Genomic DNA, 22,774 nt, shown 5'->3' with positions numbered 1-22,774 from the left:
TGGGCATTGTCGGCCAATTGGTGCCAAAGAAAGATAGAACTTTCTTTATGTACGCAACAACAGCAGCAAGAATACTTATCGCAAAGTATTGGAAGACACAAGATCTACCCACCTTGGAAGAATGGCAGATGAAAGTGATAGACTATATGACATTGGCAGAGATGACTGGCAGAATCCGTGATCAGGGAAAAGAGACGGCGGAAGAAGAATGGAAGAAATTTAAAATTTACCTTAAGGACTACTATAAACTTGATGAATGCTAGAATGTCGAGGTTTTGAGAAAGAAAGGGCTACAGTGATATAAGATTAGACTAAAGAAAAGATTAGGAGGACAGAGGTTGGACAGAAATATTTAAGAAGTTGCTAAAAAATTTCGGACATTGGGATGCAGAAAGGGGAGGTATGGGGGAGTCTGAGAAAAGAGGTTTATGGAAAAAATGTTATGAAACTATATGTGTTTGTATGTCTTTTTATATGTTTGTTTGTCTTAAAAAAACTTTGTAAAACCAATAAAAAATTTTATAAAAAAAAATGGAAATGATGCCTTATGAGGAACAGCTAAGGGAGCTGGGCATGTTTACCCTGGAGAAGAGGAGGTTAAGGGGTGATATGATAGCCATGTTCAAATATATAAAAGGATGTCACATAGAGGAGGGAGAAAGGTTGTTTTCTGCTGCTCCAGAGAAGCGGACACGGAGCAATGGATCCAAACTACAGAAAGAAGATTCCACCTAAACATTAGGAAGAACTTCCTGACAGTAAGAGCTGTTCGACAGTGGAATTTGCTGCCAAGGAGTGTGGTGGAGTCTCCTACTTTGGAGGTCTTTAAGCAGAGGCTTGACAACCATATGTCAGGAGTGCTCTGATGGTGTTTCCTGCTTGGCAGGGGGTTGGACTCGATGGCCCTTGTGGTCTCTTCCAACTCTATGATTCTGTGATTCTATGATTCTAAGTACGTTGAAGTTTGAATTTCAAAGCATCATAAAGTAACTGTACATTTTCCATTTTGCTGATGGTATTCGTTTTACTGATATTTTTACCATTCTGCTTTGAGGTTAGTTTCTTGAATGGTCCAGTGGAGGACAACTTTCAGGAAACAAACGAAGAAGATCTCCTCGGTGTTGAAAAGGGCCAAATTCTCCTCCTGACAACCTTGATGGGGCTTAAGGCAGTTTTACGCTGGAAGCGCGTGAGGCTGCGCAGCATCTCCCTCTTTCGCCTCCTGCTCCATGCGAACTGAGAGGGGGTTGCAGAGGCCAAAATGCTCTTATTTCTGTACCCGCTCCTAAAACTGTCTTGGGTGAGCCTTAGCCGGAAGGCAGGACCCCCTGCGCCAGCCCAGCAGCCACAGGTCGCTCCCTGATCAGCACTTTTGGTTTAGATGGGGACTCTTGATCTTAGGGTCACGGGTTTGAGTCCCACGTGAGGTAAAAGAGTGCTGCGTTGCCGGGGGTTGGACTGGATGACCCTCGGGGTCCCTTCCAAGTCTAGAATCCCAAATCCCACCACGTTGACGTGCAAGTCGGTTTCATCTTCTCATTCTTTTTGCCAGGCACCACTGCGACGTCTTAGGCGGTACAGAGAGGTGTGCCAGTAGGTGAGCAAATAGAAAGGGAAAATGAAAATAAAGGAGACCCTTCCCTAGAGGCGCCCCAAAGGCACTTTCCCCCCCTCACAGGGGAACAGACTACAAATCCCAGAATCCCTTGCGTCTGGGAAAAGGGAAAAAGCGAAGGGGCAGGACGTCTCGAGAGGTGCCTGTGTCCTCTGGCCAGCCCCCATTTGTGTGGGTCTTTTGCAGGAGGCGTCCGGCCATCGCGATCTTCTCTGGGGTGCAAAGAGGTTTTGCAGGGGAGGCTGAAGGTGGGAGGAAGAAGGAGTCTTTGCTGGCAGAGGGGCCCTTCGGAAGCAGCTGTACGCGGGTGAGAGGGCACCGTCTGAACCCTGCAACACGTGAATGCCGGTGAGGGGGCGGGGCAGGAAAGGGCGGCGGGAAAGATGAGCCATATTGGCTTTCCCCATTGCACGGATAAGTTTGCACGTTGCATCGGGGTGAAAGAGATGGAAGGGGGGATTCTCGAGAGCAGAAGAAGGGATCTCTTTCACTTGTTTATTCCTCATTGAAAGCTTTGAAATGCAATGATAGAATGTAAAATTATGTAAAAGGCAATGGTAACCAGAGATAAATATGAATATGAAACGTAGTAATAGTAGATGATAAATATGCGCCAAGAATGGAGTGCCAAATGGTATTAATTTGTATAAAGCCTATAAAAATAACTGACAAAAAATGAAATGAAATGAAAGCTTGGTGGTAGATTGTGCATATTTTTAATTAAAAAAACCTGGACATTAAGAAAAATCAGATAACATTACTATCCCTTTTTTAGATATGCAGAAAGGTTGCAATTGGAGTGTCCCCCTGAATATTTAAAAGTGTTCCAAAATGTCCTGTATATCCTGGGGATGGGGTGTGTGGAAATCCCAGATCCTGGGGCCAAAGGGGGGTCTAGCTGGACTCCTCATCCCCCCCCCATGCCAGCCCCTTCTCCCTAGGATGCTTCAGCCCTGCTCTAAGTCGGGTGCTTTTGCCTGGCGAGAATATGCCATCGATTTTCCCCCTGACCTGCTTGGCTGGAGAGGTGTGTGCATGTAAATAGACCTCTGGTTTCTGTGTGGCTTGAATGTATCCCATGGGTTGTGTGTATTTTACTTCCTTGCATTCATACCCCACCGATCCTGCGAAGAACTCAAGGTAGTTTGCATGTTCCCCATCTCCCCATTTCTTCCCCACAACATCCCTGTGAGGGAGGCGAGGCTGAGAGACGGTGACCGGCCCAAGATCACCCAGTGGGCTTCGTGGCCGGGTGGGAATTTGAACCCCGAACTCCCAGGTCTCAGCACAGAACTCTAACCACTACATCACATTGCCACTCTGGACTAGCAGTGCTTCTTGGTATTAGACGGGGGTCTTTCCCCAGCCTCTCTTAGATAGATCACGAATTGGACTTGGGGGTATCTGCTCTGCCAAATGAGCTAAGGCTGCTCTCCATTCTCTTTTTTTTTGGAAATATTTAATTTTCAAATATTACAAGTTCTTTTAAAATACAGTTATAACTACTCTCTCATATCCGTTGACTTCCCATCCACCCTGCCATGGTGTTTTCTTATTCCCTTACAAATCTGCAATGCTACTTATATTACAGTGGTACCTCAGGTTACATACGCTTCAGGTTACATACGCTACAGGTTACACACTCCGCTAACCTAGAAATACTGCTTCAGGTTAAGAACTTTCCTTCAGGATAAGAACAGAAATCGTGCTCCGGAACGAATTAAGTACTTAACCTGAGGTACCACTGTATATCCATTCTGGACTTAACCATCCTGGGGTCCTTACCTTTTTTTATTATTATTAACTCTAATTTGTTCACTGCAGTCAACTCTAGGAAACGGCCATAGGCTGGGGACCCGACCTTGGGTTGCAAAAAGTAAAAAGCAGAACACTCTGAAAGCTGAGCTTTTTAAAAAACAAACCCCAAAGTTTTTTAGATTTATTTTTTTTTTTACAAATATTGGGGGGGGGACTTAATTTTTTATCAAAGAGCACCTACCCACGTGGCGCTGAAACAAAAACCTTGCACATCCACTGTGTAAAAGAATGAAAGTCTACTATCCCCCTTCTCTCTCCCCCCAAACCTTATACTGCAAGCAGGAGAGCTTTCCAAACTTTTCAGGTGGCTGACACATTTTTTAGACGTGCATTGTTTGTGACGCAGTAATTCGGTTTCCCTAGCAAACCGGAGGTTAAACTAACCCCTTTCCAGCCCCAGGAGGAACGTGGGGAGTGTTTAAACGCCACAACTACACACTGCAGCTGACATAGTAACGTGTCGCGACATTAGTGGCAAAAGTCCAGTATAGAGCATTAAAGTCTCACATTGAAGATAAAGGATCGGAAGAAAGAACTTTTATGATTTGAAAACGGAGACAACTTGTGCACTTTTTTGTTAACCCAAGAAAATCAATAATAATAATAATAGAATGTAGTTGGAAGGATCTATGGGGAAGACCGAGATTCTCTCCTCACTTGCCACCAAAGGCGTTCCTGAGGCGCTGCAGTTTTTGCTGAGGGCATTTTGTCATTACAGAGATCGCTAACCTTTGAGGATATGTCTGTTTATTTCTCTAGGGTTGAAAGGGCCCTCCCTGCTGGCCGAAGAGCAAGGGAGGCCATGCTGGAGAATGAGGGGGACGTGGCCTCTCTGGGTAAGGAGCCTCCTTCCTTGAGTCTGGAGCAGTCCTTCCGGGACATTTTCTTCTCACTCTTCTTTTGGGGTGGAGGGGTAGGTGGGGAGCAGGTTTGTTGCGCAAGAGCTGCAAATGTACTTTATTCTTAATGCCATACATTTTGATCCCAACCTTTCCCCCTCCAAGGAGCGCAATGTGGGGCACACGGGTCTCCCCCTCATTTAATTCCCACAAGAAGCGCTAAACGGCCTGGACTCCATATACCTAAGGAGCATCTACACCCCATCATTTAGCCAGGACACTGAGGTCCAGCTCTGAGGGGCTTCTGCTGGTTCCCTCAACGTGAGAAGTGAAGCGATAAGGAACCAGGCAGAGGACCTTCCTTGTAGTGGCACCCTCCCTGTGAAACACCCTTCCTTCATATATCAAGGAAATAAATAACTATATAATCTTTAGGAGCCCTGTGTCAGGAAGTTTTTAATGTTGGACATTTGATTATGTTTTTATATGTTCTGGAAGCTGCCCAGAGTGGGTGGGGTGACCCCGTCAGATGGGTGGGGTTCAAATCAGAAAGTATTAGCTTCCCAGGTCCTAGTCGGGCACTTTAACCACTGCGCTGCACTCTAGCTGTGCAAAATGGGTTTGCTGGCATGTGAGGGACTCCCACCAGCGTAACAGCAATACTCCAGAAGTGCCAACCGAGTTCCCTCCCTGGGGTCCTGGCAGTGCAGTCCTGACCCCCCACCCTGCAGCCATCTTCAGCCGTCCTCCCTTCTGTTTCCAGCACAGAGCAACTGGCCACCTTGCCCCCCGCAAACATCCAGCCCCCTAACCCAAGGTACTGTTTAGTTATGGGTCCTCGATGAGCGGTCATTGGGGATAGTTTGGACCATAAGGCCAAATGCTTCCTCACTTCTTCTTTCTCCTCTTCCTCCTTCTTCTTTTTCTTCATCTTCCTCTTCTTCCTTCTTTTTCCTTCTTCTCACTTCTTTCCCGCATAGCACTGCCGCTTCCCAAGACCAGCCTCCTCCCCAGCGCAGAGCAAGCGGAAGAGCCCAGGACGCCGCCACAATATCAGATCTCAGACGGAACAGGAGCTGCCATTTTGGACACCAGCTCAGGTGAGGCAGTTTGGGCGGGATGCAGAGTCGGTTGAGAGTTTCTCCTTCTTTGCGAAGAAATGGCAAGAAGAATGTTCTCTGTTACTTCATTTTTAAAAGGCTCTTTCACTGGTTATACCTTATGCAGTGGGTGTTGTGGGCGGGGGGAGGGGGAGAAGTGGTATGACCTCCGTCTCTCACGCATCATCTGATCCAATGATTTCAGTCTGGATTCTGAAGGTACTTCTCTGCCATCTTCAAACCCCGATTCCACTTTCTTCACTCTCAGCAGGTATTTCAAGGAGGAAACACTTCTGCCCAGAAAGTGGCCAGTGCTTTGCCTTCAGATTGGCTCTTGCTAGACACCAGAGAATCCACACAGGGGAGAAGATCCAGGAAAGCTCTGAGCGTGGGGAATGTTTTGGTCAGAGTTCAGAGATTGTGAGCCCTTTGGAAACCCCTGTGTCTTTGGAGTTCAGGAAGATTCTTGCTCATCAGCCCATCGTTCTGATCCACCAGAACGTCCATGCAGGAGGAGATAAGCCATATCGCTGCTTGGAGTGTGGGGAAGGTTTTTCCCAACTCTCAGATTTTGTGAAACATGAAAGAGGCCACACGGGAGAGAAACCCCGCAAATATGGCAAGAGTAGGATCGGGTTCCCCAAGAGATCACAGCTTCATGGACACCATAAAGTCCACACAGGAGAGAAGCCCCACAAATGCAGTGTGTGTGGGTTATGCTTTTCTGTTAGGTCAAAACTTGTTTCCCATCAGCGAACCCACACTGGAGAAAAACCCTATGAATGCCCAGAGTGTGGGAAATCATTTGCTCACAAGTCAGCCCTTGTGGTCCATCGGAGGCTCCACACAGGAGAGAAGCCCTATGAATGCTGGGAGTGTGGGAAATGTTTCACTCAAAACTCACAGCTTTGGAGCCATTGGTTGGTTCACACAGGGGAGAAACGGTATAAATGCTTTGAATGTGGGAAAAAATTAACTTCCCATTCCAGCCTTGTAAGCCATCAGAGAACCCACACAGGAGAAAGGCCCCATAAGTGTCTGGAGTGTGGAAAATGTTTCCCCTTACAAAAAAATCTCAGGCGACACCAGAGAATCCACACAGGAGAGAAACCCTATGAATGTAGAGAGTGTGGGAAATGTTTTCATGAGAAAGCTGAACTTCTGAGCCATCAGACTGTTCACTCCGGGGAGAGGCCCCATAAATGTGCGGAGTGTGGGAAATGTTTTCTTGTACCATCACAACTTGCAATCCACCAGAGAATCCATACGGGAGAGAAACCCTACAAATGCGTGGAGTGTGAAAAATGCTTTTCCCAGAAACAACACCTCAAGCAGCACGAAAAAATCCACACTGGGGAGAAACCCTACAAATGCGTGGAGTGTGGAAAGTGTTTTGCCAACAAATCACCCCTTCATGTACACCAGAGAATCCACACAGGAGTGAGACCATATGAATGTGGAGAGTGTGGGAAATGGTTTTCCTGTTCATCACATCTTATTTCTCATAAAAGAGTCCACACAGGAGAAAGGTCACATAAATGTTTAGATTGTGGAATGTCATTTACTTTAGCACAAAGCCTTAGGGGGCACCAGAAGACCCACACAGGAGAGAAACCCCACAAGTGCTTGGAGTGTGGGAAATGGTTTTCAAGAAGAGACAACCTTGTCTCCCATCAGAGGATCCACACAGGAGAGAAACCGTATAAATGCTTGAAGTGTGAGAAATACTTTGCAAGAAAATCGGAGCTTAACAGGCATCAAAGGATCCACGTCAAAAAGGGAGTCTTTCAAAACACCAGGGAATTCACACAATAAGTCAATCCTATGAGTGCAGAGAAACAAAATCCCTTAAGGAGCACCAGAGAACCCACACAGGAGGGAAACCCTACAAATACTTGTAGTTTGAGAAATGTTTTTCTCGGTAACAACATCTTCACAGAAACCAGGCACAGGAGAGAGGCCTTACCAATGTGTAGAGTGTGGGAAATGTTTTTCACAGAGTGGAAGCCTTCGAAAACACCAGAGACTCCATATGGAATAGAAAGCATATAAATGTTGGGAGTGTGGAGAATGCTTTGTAAAGAAATGAATCTTTTATCAAAACTGGAGACTCCACAAAGGAAATACAATGCAAGTGTCTGGAGTGTGGGAAATGAATTGCTGCTCATTTGGACCTTCAATGGCACCAGAGAATCCACAAAAAAGGGAAACCCATTAATGTTTTGAGTGCGGGAAATGTTTGTCCTGGATGGGCTAGGCTGGTGCTGCCTCAGGGAGTCCACACAGGAGAGAAACCACACCAACGCTCTGAGTATGTGTAATGCCAGATATTTTTAGAAGGTGGTGTCTCCTGATCTCGATGTAATGGTAGCTTTAAATCCTTTTAACTCTATCTGTACATATAACAAGGGCTTCCCCATGAATTTATCTATATGATGAGAACTTGGCATCAACCAGAGGTCTAGACAGCTGGCCTGATAAGGAGTCAACTAGCAGACAGGCCTGTCTTGACCCAGCCATGGAATTGGCAATTAGACATAGACTTTGGCTCACCGCTGGGCACAGAGGGAGTAACTTTGCTCTGTGCCAACGGAGGAGATAAGGAAGGATGGCAACAGAACTTAAAGAGCCCACCTGCTATTAAGGGTTTCAGAACTTACAGGGTTAAAGAGTTCTGAGTGACGTTCTGAGTGACAAATTCTTGAGGCGTGGTTACAGACACATTCGGGGAGTGGTTTTACTCTGAGTGTTTTAGTCTGTGTTTGCTCGGAAGGAAGGCGAGAGAAAATGTGCGCTCTCTCACCAGGAGATTTATGAGCTGTTTTACTGCACGAATAAAGTCTTGGAGATAAGCAAGACAAGCTGCGTCAAGTCTGACATTTATTACCCACACACTGCATTCGCTTCTCGCCGCTGCGATTACTCTGCTAAGCCAACCCAAGGAGGGCAGAGAGGACGTTTCCGTGACCGGAGGGAGCAGGGGTGCGCAACGGAAGCCTGCAGGACTCCATATGGCCCTCTTGGCGGCAACAGATCGTGTTTAAAAGCCTCCATATAAGGGCTCAGCGACAGCAGCTCTCTAAGTCCCTCATTTGAGTTCTGCTGGTGAATGTCAACGTTGGCCCTATTGAGGGAAGGGAAGGATCTCCTGCTCTCAGGGTCTCTGCTGCAAATTAGATGAACCATGAACTTCGCTTTTGCAGTTATCTCCAGAATATCCTTTTGATCTTGTATCCTAAGTGTCGCTCATTACTGAGTATGGAACATAGATGTTAGACTGCTAGAATAATATTTAGAATATACTGGACCCCATTACGCTTGTTTTAAAAAGGGCTATCTCAGGTATCTTTACTGTTGGAGATGCACTAGGGATAATGCTTCTCTAAAACATACGTTTTTTCATGGTCCTATAACTGAAACTATGAACAGAACTGTACGGAACAACCTTATATTTACTGAGCAAAATATCCTCTTGAATTATATACCCAGCACATGGAACCTTACAAAAGGACTATACGAGTGGACTCTCCGTGCCCTGACCGCAGCAAAAGGACTGATGCTGATGCATGAGAAAAATAAAAATGTGGCTCCCTTCTACGATTGGATTGGAAAGTTATACAAACTCGCAACATATAAACGACTTGCATATAAATACAGACTTGCCATGGACAAGTTCAATGATATTTCAGATCCATTTTTACAAATATTGTAATAGGTTAAGGTCTGGTGAAGTACAATAACAACCTTGTAAAATATAGTTTGGGGTTTTTCCACCTCTCCCCCCTTTATTTCCCCCTCTTACACAGTTTCTCTTTCTTTTTCTCTCTCTCTTATTTACTTGTCACCATGTTTAGTGCACGTATAATTTTGTACTTTTTCAACTTTCAGTAAAGATTATTTTTTAAAAAAAGTTAAGACTGCTTATTTGCCTTCTCTTTGCTTAAATTAATAAAAACTTCTTCCTGTTGCTTCTCCGCCACCAAAGAGTACATTGAGGTGGAGAATTCAAAAATGTTTTAAGCCATGAGCAAAATATTCCCTTCACTCCTCACCTCTGAACCATAACATTTTTCATCATGCAGGACAAAAAGCCTCCCAGAAATCCTTGGAATGTGAAAAATCCTACCTCCTTCCCCATTTTAAAAATTTCATTTATGGAAAATCAAAGTAGTGCATACAAAAAACTCCAAGTTAGAAAAACACTGTAAATCAATTCAGCCTTTTACAATATCACTTTATGCAGGATAAGTAAGAAAAACAAAACAAAAGGTAGGAAAGAAAAAACTAAGGTGTAAAACTACTAACAGACTAAGTATGCTGAAGTTCCAATTTCAAAGCATCATAAAGTAACTGTACATTTCCCATTTTGCTGATGGTATTCCTTTTACTGATATTCTTACCATTGTGCTTTGAGGTTAGTTTCTTGAATGGTCCAGTGGAGGACAACTTTCAGGAAACAAACGAAGAAGATCTCCTTGGTTTTGAAAAGGGCCAAATTCTCCTCCTGACCACCTTGATGGGGCTTAAGGCAGTTTTACGCTGGAAGTGCGTGAGGCTGCGCAGCATCTCCCTCTTTCGCCTCCTGCTCCATGCGAACTGAGAGGGGATTGCAGAGGCCAAAATGCTCTTATTTCTGTCCCCGCTCCTGGAACTGTCTTGGGTGAGCCTTAGCCGGAAGGCAGGACCCCCCTGCACGCAGCCCAGCAGCCCCAGGTCGCTCCCAGATCAGTACTTTTGGTTTAGATGGGGACTCTTGATCTTGGGGTCACGGGTTCGAGTCCCACGTGAGGTGAAAGAGCGCTGCGTTGCCGGGGGTTGGACTGGATGACCCTCGGGGTCCCTTCCAAGTCTAGAATCCCACCACGTGGACCTGCAAGTCGGTTTCATCTTCTCACTATTTTTGCCAGGCACCACTGCGACGTGTTAGGCGGTACAGAGAGGTGTGCCAGTAGGTGAGCAAATAGAAAGGGAAAATGAAAATAAATAAGCGCTCTTCCCCAGAGCTGTCCCAAAGGCACTTCCCCCCCCCCACAGGGGAACAGACTACAAATCCCAGAATCCCTTGCGTCTGGGAAAAGGGAAAAAGCGAAGGGGCAGGACGTCTCGAGAGGTGCCTGTTTCCTCTGGCCAGCCCCCATTTGTGTGGGTCTTTTGCAGGAGGCGTCCGGCCATCGCGATCTCTGGGGTGCAAAGGGGTTTTGCAGGGGAGGCTGAAGGTGGGAGCAGGAAGGAGTCTTTGCTGGCAGAGGCGCCCTTCGGAAGCAGCTGTACGCGGGTGAGAGGGCACCGTCTGAACCCTGCAACACGTGAATGCCGGTGAGGGGGCGGGGCAGAAAAGGGCGGCGGGAAAGATGAGCCATTTTGGCTTTCCCCATTGCACGGATAAGTTTGCACGTTGCATCGGGGTGAAAGAGGAGGAAGGAGATTCTCAAGAGCAGAAGAAAACTCATTCATTCATTCCTCTTTGAAAGCTTGGTGGAATATTGTGCATATTTTTATACTGCATGCAGCAGAGCTTTCCAAACTTTTCATGTTGGTGACACACTTTTCAGACATGCATAATTTTGCAATGCAGTAATTCAGTTTTGCATCATTTTGCAACACAGTAATTCAGTTTCCCTAGCAAACCAGAGGTTAAACTAACCCTTTTCCAGCCCTGGGAGTAACATGAGGAGTGTTTAAACGACACACCTACACACTGCAGCCGACACACTGTTTGGAAAGCTCCGGTACAGAGCATTAAAATCTCACATTGAATATAAAAGAACTGAAGAAAGGACTTCGATGATTTGAAAACGGAGACGATGTATGCACTTTTTTGGTAGAAAGAAAGAAAGAAGTTGGAATGATCCATGGGGAAGACCGAGATTCCCACTGTGCTCTTGCCACCAAAGGTGTTATTGAGGTGCTGCAGTTTTTGCTGAGGGCATTTTGTCATTACAGAGACCGCCAACCTTTGATTACGGGGCTGTTTATTTCTCCAGGGTCAAAAGAGCCCTCCCTGCTGGACGTTGGCCGAAGAGCAAGGGAGGCCATGCTGGAGAATGAGGGGGACGTGGCCTCTCTGGGTAAGGAGCCTCCTTCCTCGAGTCTGAAGCAGTCCTTCCGGGACATTTTCTTCTCACTCTTCTTTTGGGGTGGAGGGGTAGGTGGGGAGCAGGTTTGTTGCATGAGAGATGCAAATGTACTTTATTCCAAATGCCTTGCATTTTGATCCCAGCTTTTCCCCCTCCAAGGAGCGCAATGTGGGGCGCACGGGTCTCTCCCCCCCCCCTCATTTAATCCCCACAACAAACCCTAGACAGCCTTGGCCCAGGATACCCGAAGAAGCGTCTCCAGCCCCATCTTTCACACCGGACACTGGGGCCCACCTCCTCCGAGGGTCTTCTGCCGATTCCCTCACCGCAAGAAGCGAAGTTACAGGGAACCAGCCAAAGGCAGCCTTCTTGGTAGTGGCCCCCCTCTCTCTGGAACGCCCTCCCACCAGATGTCAAGGAAATAAACAACTATATCACCTTTAGAAGACGTTTGAATGCAGCCCTGTATCAGGAAGGTTTTATGTTTGAGGGTCTCCCATCAGCATCACAGCCACAGTCGGGAAGCCCCAACCATGTTCCTTCCCTGGGGTCCCTGGCAGTGCAGTCCCCACCCCCCACCCTGCAGACATCTTCAGCCGTCCTCTGTCCACCTTCTGGCACAGAGCGAAGGACCACCTTGCCTCCTACAAACACCCAGCCCCCTAACCCAAGGTACTGTTTAGTTACAGGTTCTCCTTCCCCATAAATGTTTGAGATAAGTGGTCATTGGGGATAGTTTGGACCATAAGGCTGAATGCTTCCTCCATGCTTTCTCCTTCTCACTTCTTCTTTTTCTTCTTCTTGTTTTTCTTCTTTATCCACTTCCTCCTCTTCTTTCTTCTGCTCACTTCTTTCCCGCATAGCACTGCCGCCTCCCAAGTCGAGCCTCGTCCCCAGCGCAGAGCAAGCGGAAGAGCCCAGGACGCCACAATATCAGATCTCAGATGAAACAGGGGCTGCCATTTTGGACACCAGCTCAGGTGAGGCGGTTTGGGTGGGATGCAGAGTCCGTTCAGCGTTTCTCCTCCCTTGCTGAGAATGGGCAAGAAAAATGTTCTCTGTTACTTCATTTTAAAAGGCTCTTCCACTGGTTATACCTTATGCAGTGGGTGTTGCGGGTGGGTGGGTGGGGAGAAGTGGTATGACCTCCGTCTCTCACGCATCATCTGATCCAATGATTTCAGTCTGGATTCTGAAGCTACTTCTCTGCCATTTTCAAACCCTGATTCCGCTTTCTTCACTCTCTCAGCAGGTATTTCAAGGAGGAAACACTTCTGCCCAGAGAGTGGCCAATGCTTTGCCTTCGGATTGGCTCTTGCTGGACACCAGAGAATCCACACAGGGGAGAAGATCCAGGAAAGCTCTGAGCGTGGGGAATGTTTTGGTCAGAGTTCAGAGATTGTGAGCCCTTTGGAAACCCCTGTGTCTTTGGAGTTCAGGAAGGTTCTCGCTCATCAGCCCATCGTTCTGATCCACCGGAACGTCCATGCAGGAGGAGATAAGTCATATCGCTCCTTGGAGTGTGGGGAAGGTTTTTCCCGACTCTCCGATTTTGTGAAACATGAAAGAGGCCACACGGGAGAGAAACCCCACAAATACAGCAAGAGTAGGATCGGGTTCCCCAAGAGATCACAGCTTCATGGACCCCATAAAGTCCACACAGGAGAGAAGCCGCACAAATGCAGTGTGTGTGGGTTATGCTTTTCTGTTAGGTCACAACTTGTTACCCATCAGCGAACCCACACTGGAGAAAAACCCTATGAATGCCCGGAGTGTGGAAAATCATTTGCTCACAAGTCAGTCCTTGTGGTCCATCAGAGGCTCCACACAGGAGAGAAGCCCTATGAATGCTGGGAGTGTGGGAAATGTTTTCCTCAAAACGCACAGCTTTGGAGCCATCGGTTGGTTCACACAGGGGAGAAACGGTATAAATGCTTTGAATGTGGAAAAAAGTTAACTTCCCGTTCCGGCCTTGTAAGACATCAGAAAACCCACACAGGAGAAAGGCCCCATAAGTGTCTGGAGTGTGGCAAATGTTTCCCCACAAATGGAAGTCTCAGGCGACACCAGAGAATCCACGCAGGAGAGAAACCCTATGAATGTAGAGAGTGTGGGAAATGTTTTCATGAGAAAGCTGACCTTCTGAGCCATCAGACTGTGCACACCAGGGAGAGGCCTCATAAATGTGTGGAGTGTGGGAAACGTTTTCTTGTACCATCACAACTTGCAATCCACCAGAGAATCCATACGGGAGAGAAACCCTACAAATGTATGGAATGTGGAAAATGCTTTTCCCAGAAACAACACCTCAAGGGGCATGAAAAAATCCACACTGGGGAGAAACCCTACAAATGCATGGAGTGTGGAAAATGTTTTGCCAGCAAATCACAACTTCATGTACACGAGAGAATCCACACAGGAGTGAGACCATATGAATGTGGAGAGTGTGGGAAATGTTTTTCCACTTCATCACATCTTATTTCTCATAAAAGAGTCCACACAGGAGAAAAGCCACATAAATGTTTAGACTGTGGAATGTCATTTACTTTAGCACAAAGCCTTAGGGGGCACCAGAGGATCCACACAGGAGAGAAACCCCACAAATGCTTGGAGTGTGGGAAATGTTTTTCAAGAAGAGACACCCTTGTCTCCCATCAGAGGATCCACATAGGAGAGAAACTCAATAAATGCTTGGAGTGTGGGAAATGTTTTTCAAGAAGAGACACCCTTGTCTCCCATCAGAGAACCCACACAGGAGAGAAACCCTATAAATGCTTGGAGTGTGAGAAATACTTTGCTATAAAATCAGAGCTTAACATGCATCTAAGGATCCACACAGGAGAAAAACCCTACAAATGCATGGAGTGTGGGAAATGTTTTTCTCAGTCATCACATGTTCACAAACACCAGAAAGTCCACACAGGAGAGAGGCCTTACCAATGTGTAGAGTGTGGGAAATGGTTTTCACAGAGTGGGAACCTTAGAAAACACCAGAGACTCCATATGGAATAGAAAGCATATAAATGTTGGGAGTGCGGGGAATGCTTTGTAAAGAAATGAATCATTTATCAGCACTGGAGACTCCACGAAGGAAATACAACGCAAGTGTCTGGAGTGTGGGAAATGATTTGCTGCTCATTCAGACCTTCAAAGGCACCAGAAAATCCACTAAAAAGGGAAACCCATTAATGTTTCGAGTGCTGGAAATGTTTGGCCTGGAAGGGCTAGGCTGGTGCTGCCTCAGGGAGTCCACACAGGAGAGAAACCACACCAACGCTTTTGAGTATGTGTAATGCCAGATATTTTTAGAAAGTGGTGTCTCCTGATCTCGATGTAATGGTAGCTTTAAATCCTTTTAAATCTATCTATACATATAACGAGGGCTTCCCCATGAATTTATCTGTATAATATATGTAACAAGGACTGAGAGATTGGGGGGGTTGTTTAATCTCAATGAAAACAAGTGGTACAGAGACAATAAAGTATTTCTATATAATGAGAACTTGGCTTCAACCAGAGGTCTAGACAGCTGGCCTGATAAGGCGTCAAATAGCAGGCAGGCCTGTCTTGACCCAACCATGGAAGTGGCAATTAGATATAGACTTTGGCTCACCGCTAGGAAAAGAGAGAGTAACTTTTCTCTGTGCCAACCACAAAGATAATGGAGGATGGCAGCAGAACTTAAAGAGCCCATCTGCTATTAGATCATGTTTAAAAGCCTCTATATAAGAGCTCAGCAACAGCAGCTCTCTGAGTCCCTCGTTCGAGTTCTGCCGGTGAACATCAACGTTGGCCCTATAGATTGAAGGGAAGGATCTCCTGCTCCCAGGGTCTCTGCTGCAAATGAGATGAACCTTGAACTTCGCTTTTGCAGTTATCTCCAGAATATCCTTCTGATCTTGTATCTTTAAGTGTCCCTCATTACTGAGTATGGAACATAGATGTTAGACTGCTAGAATAATATTTAGAATATACTGGACCCCATTACCTTTGTTTTAAATTGAGCTATCTCTGGTATCTAATTGTTGGAGATGCACTATGGATAATGCTTCTCTAAAACACATGTTTTTCATTGTCCTGTAACTGAAACTATGAACAGAACTGTATGGAACAACCTTACATTTACTGAGCAAAATATCCTCTTGAATTTTATACCCAGCACATGGAACCTTACAAAAGGACTACAGTGGCACCTCAGGTTACAAACAGTGGCTTCAGGTTACTGTCTCCGCTAACCCAGAAATAGTACCTTGGGTTAAGAACTTTGCTTCAGGATGAGAACAGAAATTGCGTGGCGGCAGCGGGAGGCCCCATTAGCTAAAGTATTACCTCAGGTTAAGAACAGTTTCAGGTTAAGAACGGATCTCCAGAACAAATTAAGTTATTAACCAGAGGTACCACTGTATATGAGTGCACTATCCGTGCCCTGACTGCAGCAAAATGATTGATACAGATGAATTGAAAAATAAAAATGTGGCTCCTTTGTATGATTGGATTGGAGACTCGCAACATATAAACGACTTGCATATAAATGCAGACTTGCCATGGACAAGTTCAATGAAATTTTTTATCCATTTATACAAGCACTGTTAGTAGGTTAAGGTTACAATAACAACCTTGTAAAATATACAGTTTGGGGTTTCCCCCCTCCCCCATTCATTTCCCCCTCTACATAGTTTCTGTTTCTTTCTCTCTCTTCTATTTACGTCTCACCACGTTTAGTTCAAGTATAATTAAGTACTTTTTGAACTTTCAATAAAGAAAAAAGTTAGACTGCTTATTTGGCTTCTCTTGCTTTGCTTAAATTAATAAAAGCTTTCTTCCAAAGAGTACATTGAGATAGAGAATACAAAAAAAATGTGTTTTAAGCCATGAGCAAAATATTTTCGTCACTCTTCACCTCTGAAACTTCTTATCTATAGTCATGAAGTATGTGAAAATTCCTACTTCCTCCCCCATTTAAAAGATTTCATTTATTGAAAATCAAAGCAGTGCATACAAAACATTCCAAGTCAGAAAAACACTGTCAGTCAGTTCAGCCTGATGCAATCTCACTTTATGCAAGATAAGTACGAAGGAAAGAAAAAAATAATGAGTAAGACTACTAGCAGCCCAGGGAAAAGGGACCGCCGACGTCCCACCGCTGCATGCTCACAAAAATGAAATGTTCTTTCATTTCTGCCTCCTCTCCCACACCTCTTTCACACTGATGCCCCTTGCAAAGGAAAACTGGGGCAAAGGGAAGAGGCGACCCTCCCGCCTCTAGTGATCCCAAAGATCAAAGTCTGACACGCATCTCCCTGCATTCACACGCTACAGGAGTCAGGCGCAGCAGTTTCTCCGTGAAGATCTCCCAAGCTTTGTCCTTTGCATGCAGGAAAGGGCTCAGATGCACAAGCAGCTCCCGGAAAGATCCGTGTCTGGAGCTCAAGTCTCCAGGAGGGACCTAGCAAGCTCCCGGCAGCCGCGGATCTTCGCTCAAGTCGCCTCCTCTCCTGCGAAAGAGCCTTTCCCCTCCAAAGCCTAGCAAGAAAAAGCTCCTTCTGCCTCTTGCCCCGCAAAAGACCCTGATCTCTGGGACTGGCGAGAGAAAAAAACAAAAGCCCGGTTGCCTTGTGGGACTCCCCACTCCTGGGCTCCTTGCCTTCTCAGACGCAAAGGCTTCTGGGAGATGTAGTTTCAGGCTTTGGCCCTGAGTCCCAGGCAGGCTGAGATTTTGGGGTTGTGGGAGGGTGCTTTAGAAAAACAGCAACCCAGCAGGGTAACTGTGCCCCTGAAGGACCAGGTGCGCAGCCTGGGAGTCATTTTGGACTCTCAGCTGTCCATGGAGGTGCAGGTTAATTCAGTGTCCAGGGCGGCTGTCTACCAGCTCCACCTGGTACGCAGGATGAGACCCTACCTGCCCACAGACTGTCTTGCCAGAGTGGTGCATGCTCTGGTTATCTCCTGCTTGGACTACTGCAATGCACTCTACGTGGGGCTACCTTTGAAAGTGACCCGGAAACAATAATCCAGAATGCTGCAGCTAAACTGGTGACTGGGAGTGGCCACCGGAACCATATAACACGGGTCCTGAGAGATCTGCATTGGCTCCCAGTACGTTTCCGAGCACAATTCAAAGTGTTGGTGCTGACCTTTAAAGCCCTAAACTGTGGGATGTGAAACACAAGAGCAGTCAAGTACAACATTCCTAGAGTGAACATGTTTGCACATGGGGAGGGATGTTTGTCCAGCCAGCAGGTAGACTTCCTTTTCCCTCTGGGCTGGGACAGACTTCCTCTACATGTGACTAGAGGTGGGTGTGGCCTCACCTGTGCAGGTAATGATATAAACGGCCTTGGTCCTGTATACCTGAAGGAGTGTCTCCACCCCCATCGTTCAGCTCGGACAATGAGGTCCAGCGCCAAGGGCCTTCTGGTGGTTCCCTCATTGCGAGAAGTGAGGTTACAGGGAACCAGGCAGAGGGGCTTCTCGGTAGTGGCGCCCGCCCTGTGGAATGCCCTCCCATCAGATGTGAAGGAAATAAGCAGCTATCTTCTCTTTAAAAGACATCTGAAGGCAGCCCTGTTTAGGGAGGTTTTTAATATTTAATGCTGTGTTGTTTTTAACACTTGATTGGAAGCCTCCCAGAGTGGCTGGGGAAAATCAGCCATGGGCAGGGTATAAATTAATAATAATAATAATAATAATAATAATAATAATAATAATAATAATAATTGCACATTTGTGGGCTGTTGGAAAACACCCAAAATCACCATTGCATTCTGCAACGAAAAGAATCTTTGGCAGCCAGCCTCTCTCAACTTAGCCTACCTCCCAGGTCTGTCGTGATGAAGTCCAATGTAAGCAATCAAAAGCTCTTTAAAGGAAGGATGTGGCAGAATATGTTTAAATAAACCACAATAACCTAAGAAGAGCTGGGCTGGATCAGGCCAGTGGGCCATCTAGTCCCCTATGCTGTTCTCGCAGTGACCAGCTGGGTGCCATGTTGCAACCTCTCCGATTTCCTCTCAACCCTCAGAAGGGGACAGGAGGTTCGGTCTGCCCTCCATCTTGTCCCCCTTCCTCCAGTCCAAGGCGAGGGACTGTCGATGAGGCTTCTCTGAAGTGCAAAACGACAACAGGTGCAATCTCGCTAACCGCGACTCTCTTAAGTCCCAATTCGCTCAACGAGGGCTTGCTTCCATGGACTCGCTGCTTTCGTGGAAGACAATCTTACCCGGCTACGAGTGATTGCCAAAAAAGAAGGCAACTTCCAGGAAAATGAGGTTAAGAGGGCTGCAGCTGAAGGTCACAGGAGGACTCTCAGGAGGAATCCTTTGCACCTTGTGAATCAAAATGCAGTCAATCAGGGATCATTATGCCCAGTGCAACAACAACAATGCCCAGTGCTTATTTTCTTTAAAAATGTTAGGGGTATTCTCATTTTCCTGTTCATATTGAAATACTACCCCCCAATGAGGCCAAACTTAGATTCACAATTTTTTTAAAAAAATACTTTATTGGTTTCAAAATTGTACAACAAAAATTTTCAGTAAATGTTATAAACAAAATAGAAATAAACAGTTCTTCATTCATTGTTTGATACTTGTTTGTACACTATTTTGTAATTAAACTTGACATCCGATCTTCCCATTATGTTCTCAAATTAAATTCTTTAGAACCGCACATTGACTTTGTTTCTCCTTGCTATTTAATTTACATTAGATTTTGTAAAATTGTCCTTCTTAAAGCAGAGAAGCTCAATCAAAACCTGCTAACGAATTTATCATTTGACAATATTATTTGACATAGACTTTACAAATATCCCATTCTCTAGTAATTTTTTTCATCTGAGATATCTCATAACCTCGCTGATAAATCTCGCTAATTCAGCATATTCTTAATTTACTTTGCCAATCCGATCCAATTTGATTGGGATATCCTCTCCCTTCCATCCTTTCGCAACCAGAATTCTGGCAGCCACTGTGGCGTACATAACTGCTCTCTTATACTTTTTTGGAATTCCATTTCCCATAATTCTTAGCAGGACAACCTCTGGTTTCTTAGGGAGAGAGCATTTGAACATTTAAGTCAATTGCAGGTCATTTCCCAGAACTGCCTGCTCTTATTACAGTTCCACTACATGTGGATCTATGTACCTTCAGCCTCCCTGCATTTCCAGCAAATATTTGTCCTAGATCTAGGACATTTTTTGATTCACAAAATGTTTAAGGGCATGACGAACCCCCAGAAAAAAACCCCCACTGATTATACTGCAAGGGGTTTCCAACACACCTTTGGCTGGCGAACTAGTCTCAGCTTCATCTCCCACACAGGAATGTTGTGCCATGGAGCTTTTCAGATATGGCTGGGGGGAATTCTCTTTGTCTACCATCCTCATCCAACCTTGTATAAATTGAAGATCTGGAATCATTTCCTTCACTTGCCATTTCCCGCAAGCCCACCCTTCCTTCCTTCCCTCCATCTCTTCCCTTTTCACTCCGATGCAGAGCAAATAGACACCAAGGGAAGAGCCATCCCCACAATGATGCTGCGGAATAGAATGGACATCTTCTGCTCCCCGCTGCCCCTTCACAAGTTGCAATATACAAAGTCACTGGAATGTGCTTTGATAAGAGAGAACACTATGAAGCTCTTTTATTCCTCTTTTTTTTAAAATAATAAAATAAAATTCATTCCAGTTGCACCTTAGAGACCAAGTAAATTTGTTATTGTTATGAGCTTTTGTGTGCATGCACACATCTTTTTTATTTTTTTTTTATTTTGATTCGACTACGGCAGACCAACACGGCTACCTACCTGTATCCGTTTTAATAAATATTTTTATTAATTTTCACAATTAAACCAAATCATCACAGATGATAAAAATGGAAAAAAGATTTCAAACAACTGTATTCACATAGTATTAAATCCATGTTATGGGATTGACTCCCTCCCCCTGGTTCCTTGTGTTATCTCAGTTTATGCATGTCAATCAAGACTTTATCTCTGATTACCTCCAAGTAATGGCAAGTTCTTAAAGAAATGGGAGTGCCTGATCACCTCATCTGTCTCTTGAGAAATCTCTATGTGGGACAAGAAGCTACAGTTAGAACTGGATATGGAACAACTGATTGGTTCAAAATTGGGAAAGGAGTACGGCAAGGCTGTATATTGTCTCCCTGCTTATTTAACTTATATGCAGAATTCATCATGCGAAAGGCTGGGCTGGATGAATCCCAAGCTGGAATTAAGATTGCTGGAAGAAATATCAACAACCTCAGATATGCAGATGACAAAACCTTGATGGCAGAAAGTGAGGAGGAATTAAAGAACCTTTTAATGAGGGTGAAAGAGGAGAGCGCAAAATATGGTCTGAAGCTAAACATCTAAAAAACGAAGAACATGGCCACTGCTCCCATCACCTCCTGGCAAATAGAAGGGGAAGAAATGGAGGCAGTGAGAGATTTTACTTTCTTGGGCTCCATGATCACTGCAGATGGTGACAGCAGTCACGAAATTAAAAGACGCCTGCTTCTTGGGAGAAAAGCAATGACAAACCTAGACAGCATCTTAAAAAGCAGAGACATCAACCTTGCCAACAAAGGTCCGTATAGTAAAAGCCATGGTTTCCCCAGTAGTGATGTATGGAAGTGAGAGCTGAACCATAAAGAAGGCTGATTGCCATAAAAATGGGTGCTTTTGAATTATGGTGCTGGAGGAGACTCTTGAGAGTCCCATGGACTGCAAGAAGATCAAACCTATCCATTCTGAAGGAAATCAGCCCTGAGTGCTCACTGGAAGGACAAATCCTGAAGCAGAGGCTCCAATACTTTGGCCACCTCATGAGAAGAGAAGACTCCCTGGAAAAGACCCTGATGTTGGGAAAGATGGAGGGAACAAGGAGAAGGGGACGACAGAGGATGAGATGGTTGGAGAGTGTTCTCGAAGCTACAAACATGAGTTTGACTAAGCTGCGGGAGGCAGTGGGAGACAGGAGTGCCTGACGTGCTCTGGTCCAGGGGGTCACGAAGAGTTGGATAGGACTAAACAACAACAATGAGATTGAATTGTTATTAAGATCAAGCACATTCCTTATGGCAAACATGTCATTGGGCATTCCAGTGACTGTTGGCATCCTCCTTGATGAGCAAATAGAAATGATTAGAGCCGAGTTTAATGAAATGGGGAATGAAAGTGGACTAGAGAAGGATGAAATGCTACATTTTTGTACATATATTTTGTACAGATTGCTCTTGGAATGGCACACAAGAGATTAACAGGTCAAATCTGTAATGATACACTGAGCAAAGGACTTGGGGCACAACATTCAGATTGCAGGTTGGGAAAAGTTATGGAAAACAGATTTGAAATTTAGGGCTGAAAGAAAACTATATGAAAATGATGTACCGGTGGTCGTTGACTTCTAGTAAGCTAGCAACAATGTATAGAACCAGTACAAATACCTGCTGGAAATGTAAAGAGAAAGAAGGTACCTTTTATCATATGTGGTGGCTGTGCCAGGTAATAAAAGCTTTCTGGGAGATGATATATAATGAATTGAAAAAAATGTTTAAAATAACTTTTGTATATATAAAAAAATCAGCAGCTTTTTTATTAGCAGGAAAACCTTTTATGCATGTGACAAGAGCCACATGGATGCTACTAGCCTAGAGGTGGAACGAAGACAAAATCCCGCCCAGAGAAGAATGGTAAATCAAGCTGTTGGACTATGCCAAAATGGCAAAACTGACTGGAAAGTTCAGGAACCAAGAAGACAAAAAGTTCAAGAAAGAATGGGGAAAATTTATAATTTATTTAGGAGACTACCGTAAGCAAATGAAAACATTAGCAGGATTTTAATCTCACTTGTAATGTAACAAATTCGATGGATAATATGGATAGATATAAAATATAGATTTGATAATAATAAGCAGTTGAAAATGCAGACATTAGGACCCATGGAGGGGATGGGGGTGTCTCAAGATTCGGAGAAAACTCTGTATATGGAAATGTATTTGGTTTTGTTGTAAATCTGTATTTGAAAAATCAAATAAGAACTGAGAGAGAGAGAGAGAGAAGGATGAAATGGAAAATGGAAACAAAGAGGACACAGAGACTTCAGGGAGCAATTTCGATAAAGGGTTGCCAGAAAATAGAAAAGCTCTTCGCAGAGGTGTTTAGAGGAATTAAAAAGTAGAATTGTTGTGATGTCGGAGGAGTGGAATGAAGCCATGGATGGAGAAATGAAGAGAGACCCTGAGCCAACAGAGACAGAGTTGAGAGAGAAAAGTCTCTGTCTACAACCTGGAAATTCAGTTAATGAATACACAATAAAAAAGG

General features: G+C 45.1%; 2 protein-coding genes across 2 annotated transcripts; both read left to right on the top strand.

The window, feature by feature from the left end:
* Positions 1-1,790: 1,790 nt before the first annotated feature.
* Positions 1,791-8,009, top strand: LOC309524842 (uncharacterized protein). The gene is made up of 4 exons (XM_082209956.1): positions 1,791-1,963; positions 4,193-4,269; positions 5,253-5,372; positions 5,641-8,009. Exons 2-4 carry the CDS (start codon positions 4,236-4,238, stop codon positions 7,185-7,187), a joined length of 1,701 nt encoding a protein of 566 aa, XP_082066082.1. The 5' UTR covers positions 1,791-1,963; positions 4,193-4,235; the 3' UTR covers positions 7,188-8,009.
* Positions 8,010-10,411: 2,402 nt separating this feature from the next.
* On the top strand, positions 10,412-15,850 carry LOC309524770 (uncharacterized protein). The gene is made up of 4 exons (XM_082209794.1): positions 10,412-10,688; positions 11,316-11,440; positions 12,313-12,429; positions 12,699-15,850. Exons 2-4 carry the CDS (start codon positions 11,407-11,409, stop codon positions 14,459-14,461), a joined length of 1,914 nt encoding a protein of 637 aa, XP_082065920.1. The 5' UTR covers positions 10,412-10,688; positions 11,316-11,406; the 3' UTR covers positions 14,462-15,850.
* The last annotated feature ends 6,924 nt before the right edge of the window (positions 15,851-22,774 follow it).

Source organism: Podarcis vaucheri, assembly GCF_965113315.1.
Source record: "Podarcis vaucheri genome assembly, chromosome: 2".
NCBI classification, from domain to species: Eukaryota; Metazoa; Chordata; class Lepidosauria; order Squamata; family Lacertidae; genus Podarcis; species Podarcis vaucheri.
The sequence above is the reverse complement of the archived record's forward strand: the minus strand, read 5'-3'. Positions and strand labels throughout refer to the sequence as shown.

Coding starts and splice junctions, on each gene's coding strand:
- LOC309524770 (XM_082209794.1), top strand. CDS start 11,407: ATGCTGGAGAATGAGGGGGACGTGGCCTCTCTGG. Junction 11,441..12,312: donor GGGGGACGTGGCCTCTCTGG/GTAAGGAGCCTC, acceptor TTTCCCGCATAG/CACTGCCGCCTCCCAAGTCG. Junction 12,430..12,698: donor CATTTTGGACACCAGCTCAG/GTGAGGCGGTTT, acceptor TCACTCTCTCAG/CAGGTATTTCAAGGAGGAAA.
- LOC309524842 (XM_082209956.1), top strand. CDS start 4,236: ATGCTGGAGAATGAGGGGGACGTGGCCTCTCTGG. Junction 4,270..5,252: donor GGGGGACGTGGCCTCTCTGG/GTAAGGAGCCTC, acceptor TTTCCCGCATAG/CACTGCCGCTTCCCAAGACC. Junction 5,373..5,640: donor CATTTTGGACACCAGCTCAG/GTGAGGCAGTTT, acceptor CTTCACTCTCAG/CAGGTATTTCAAGGAGGAAA.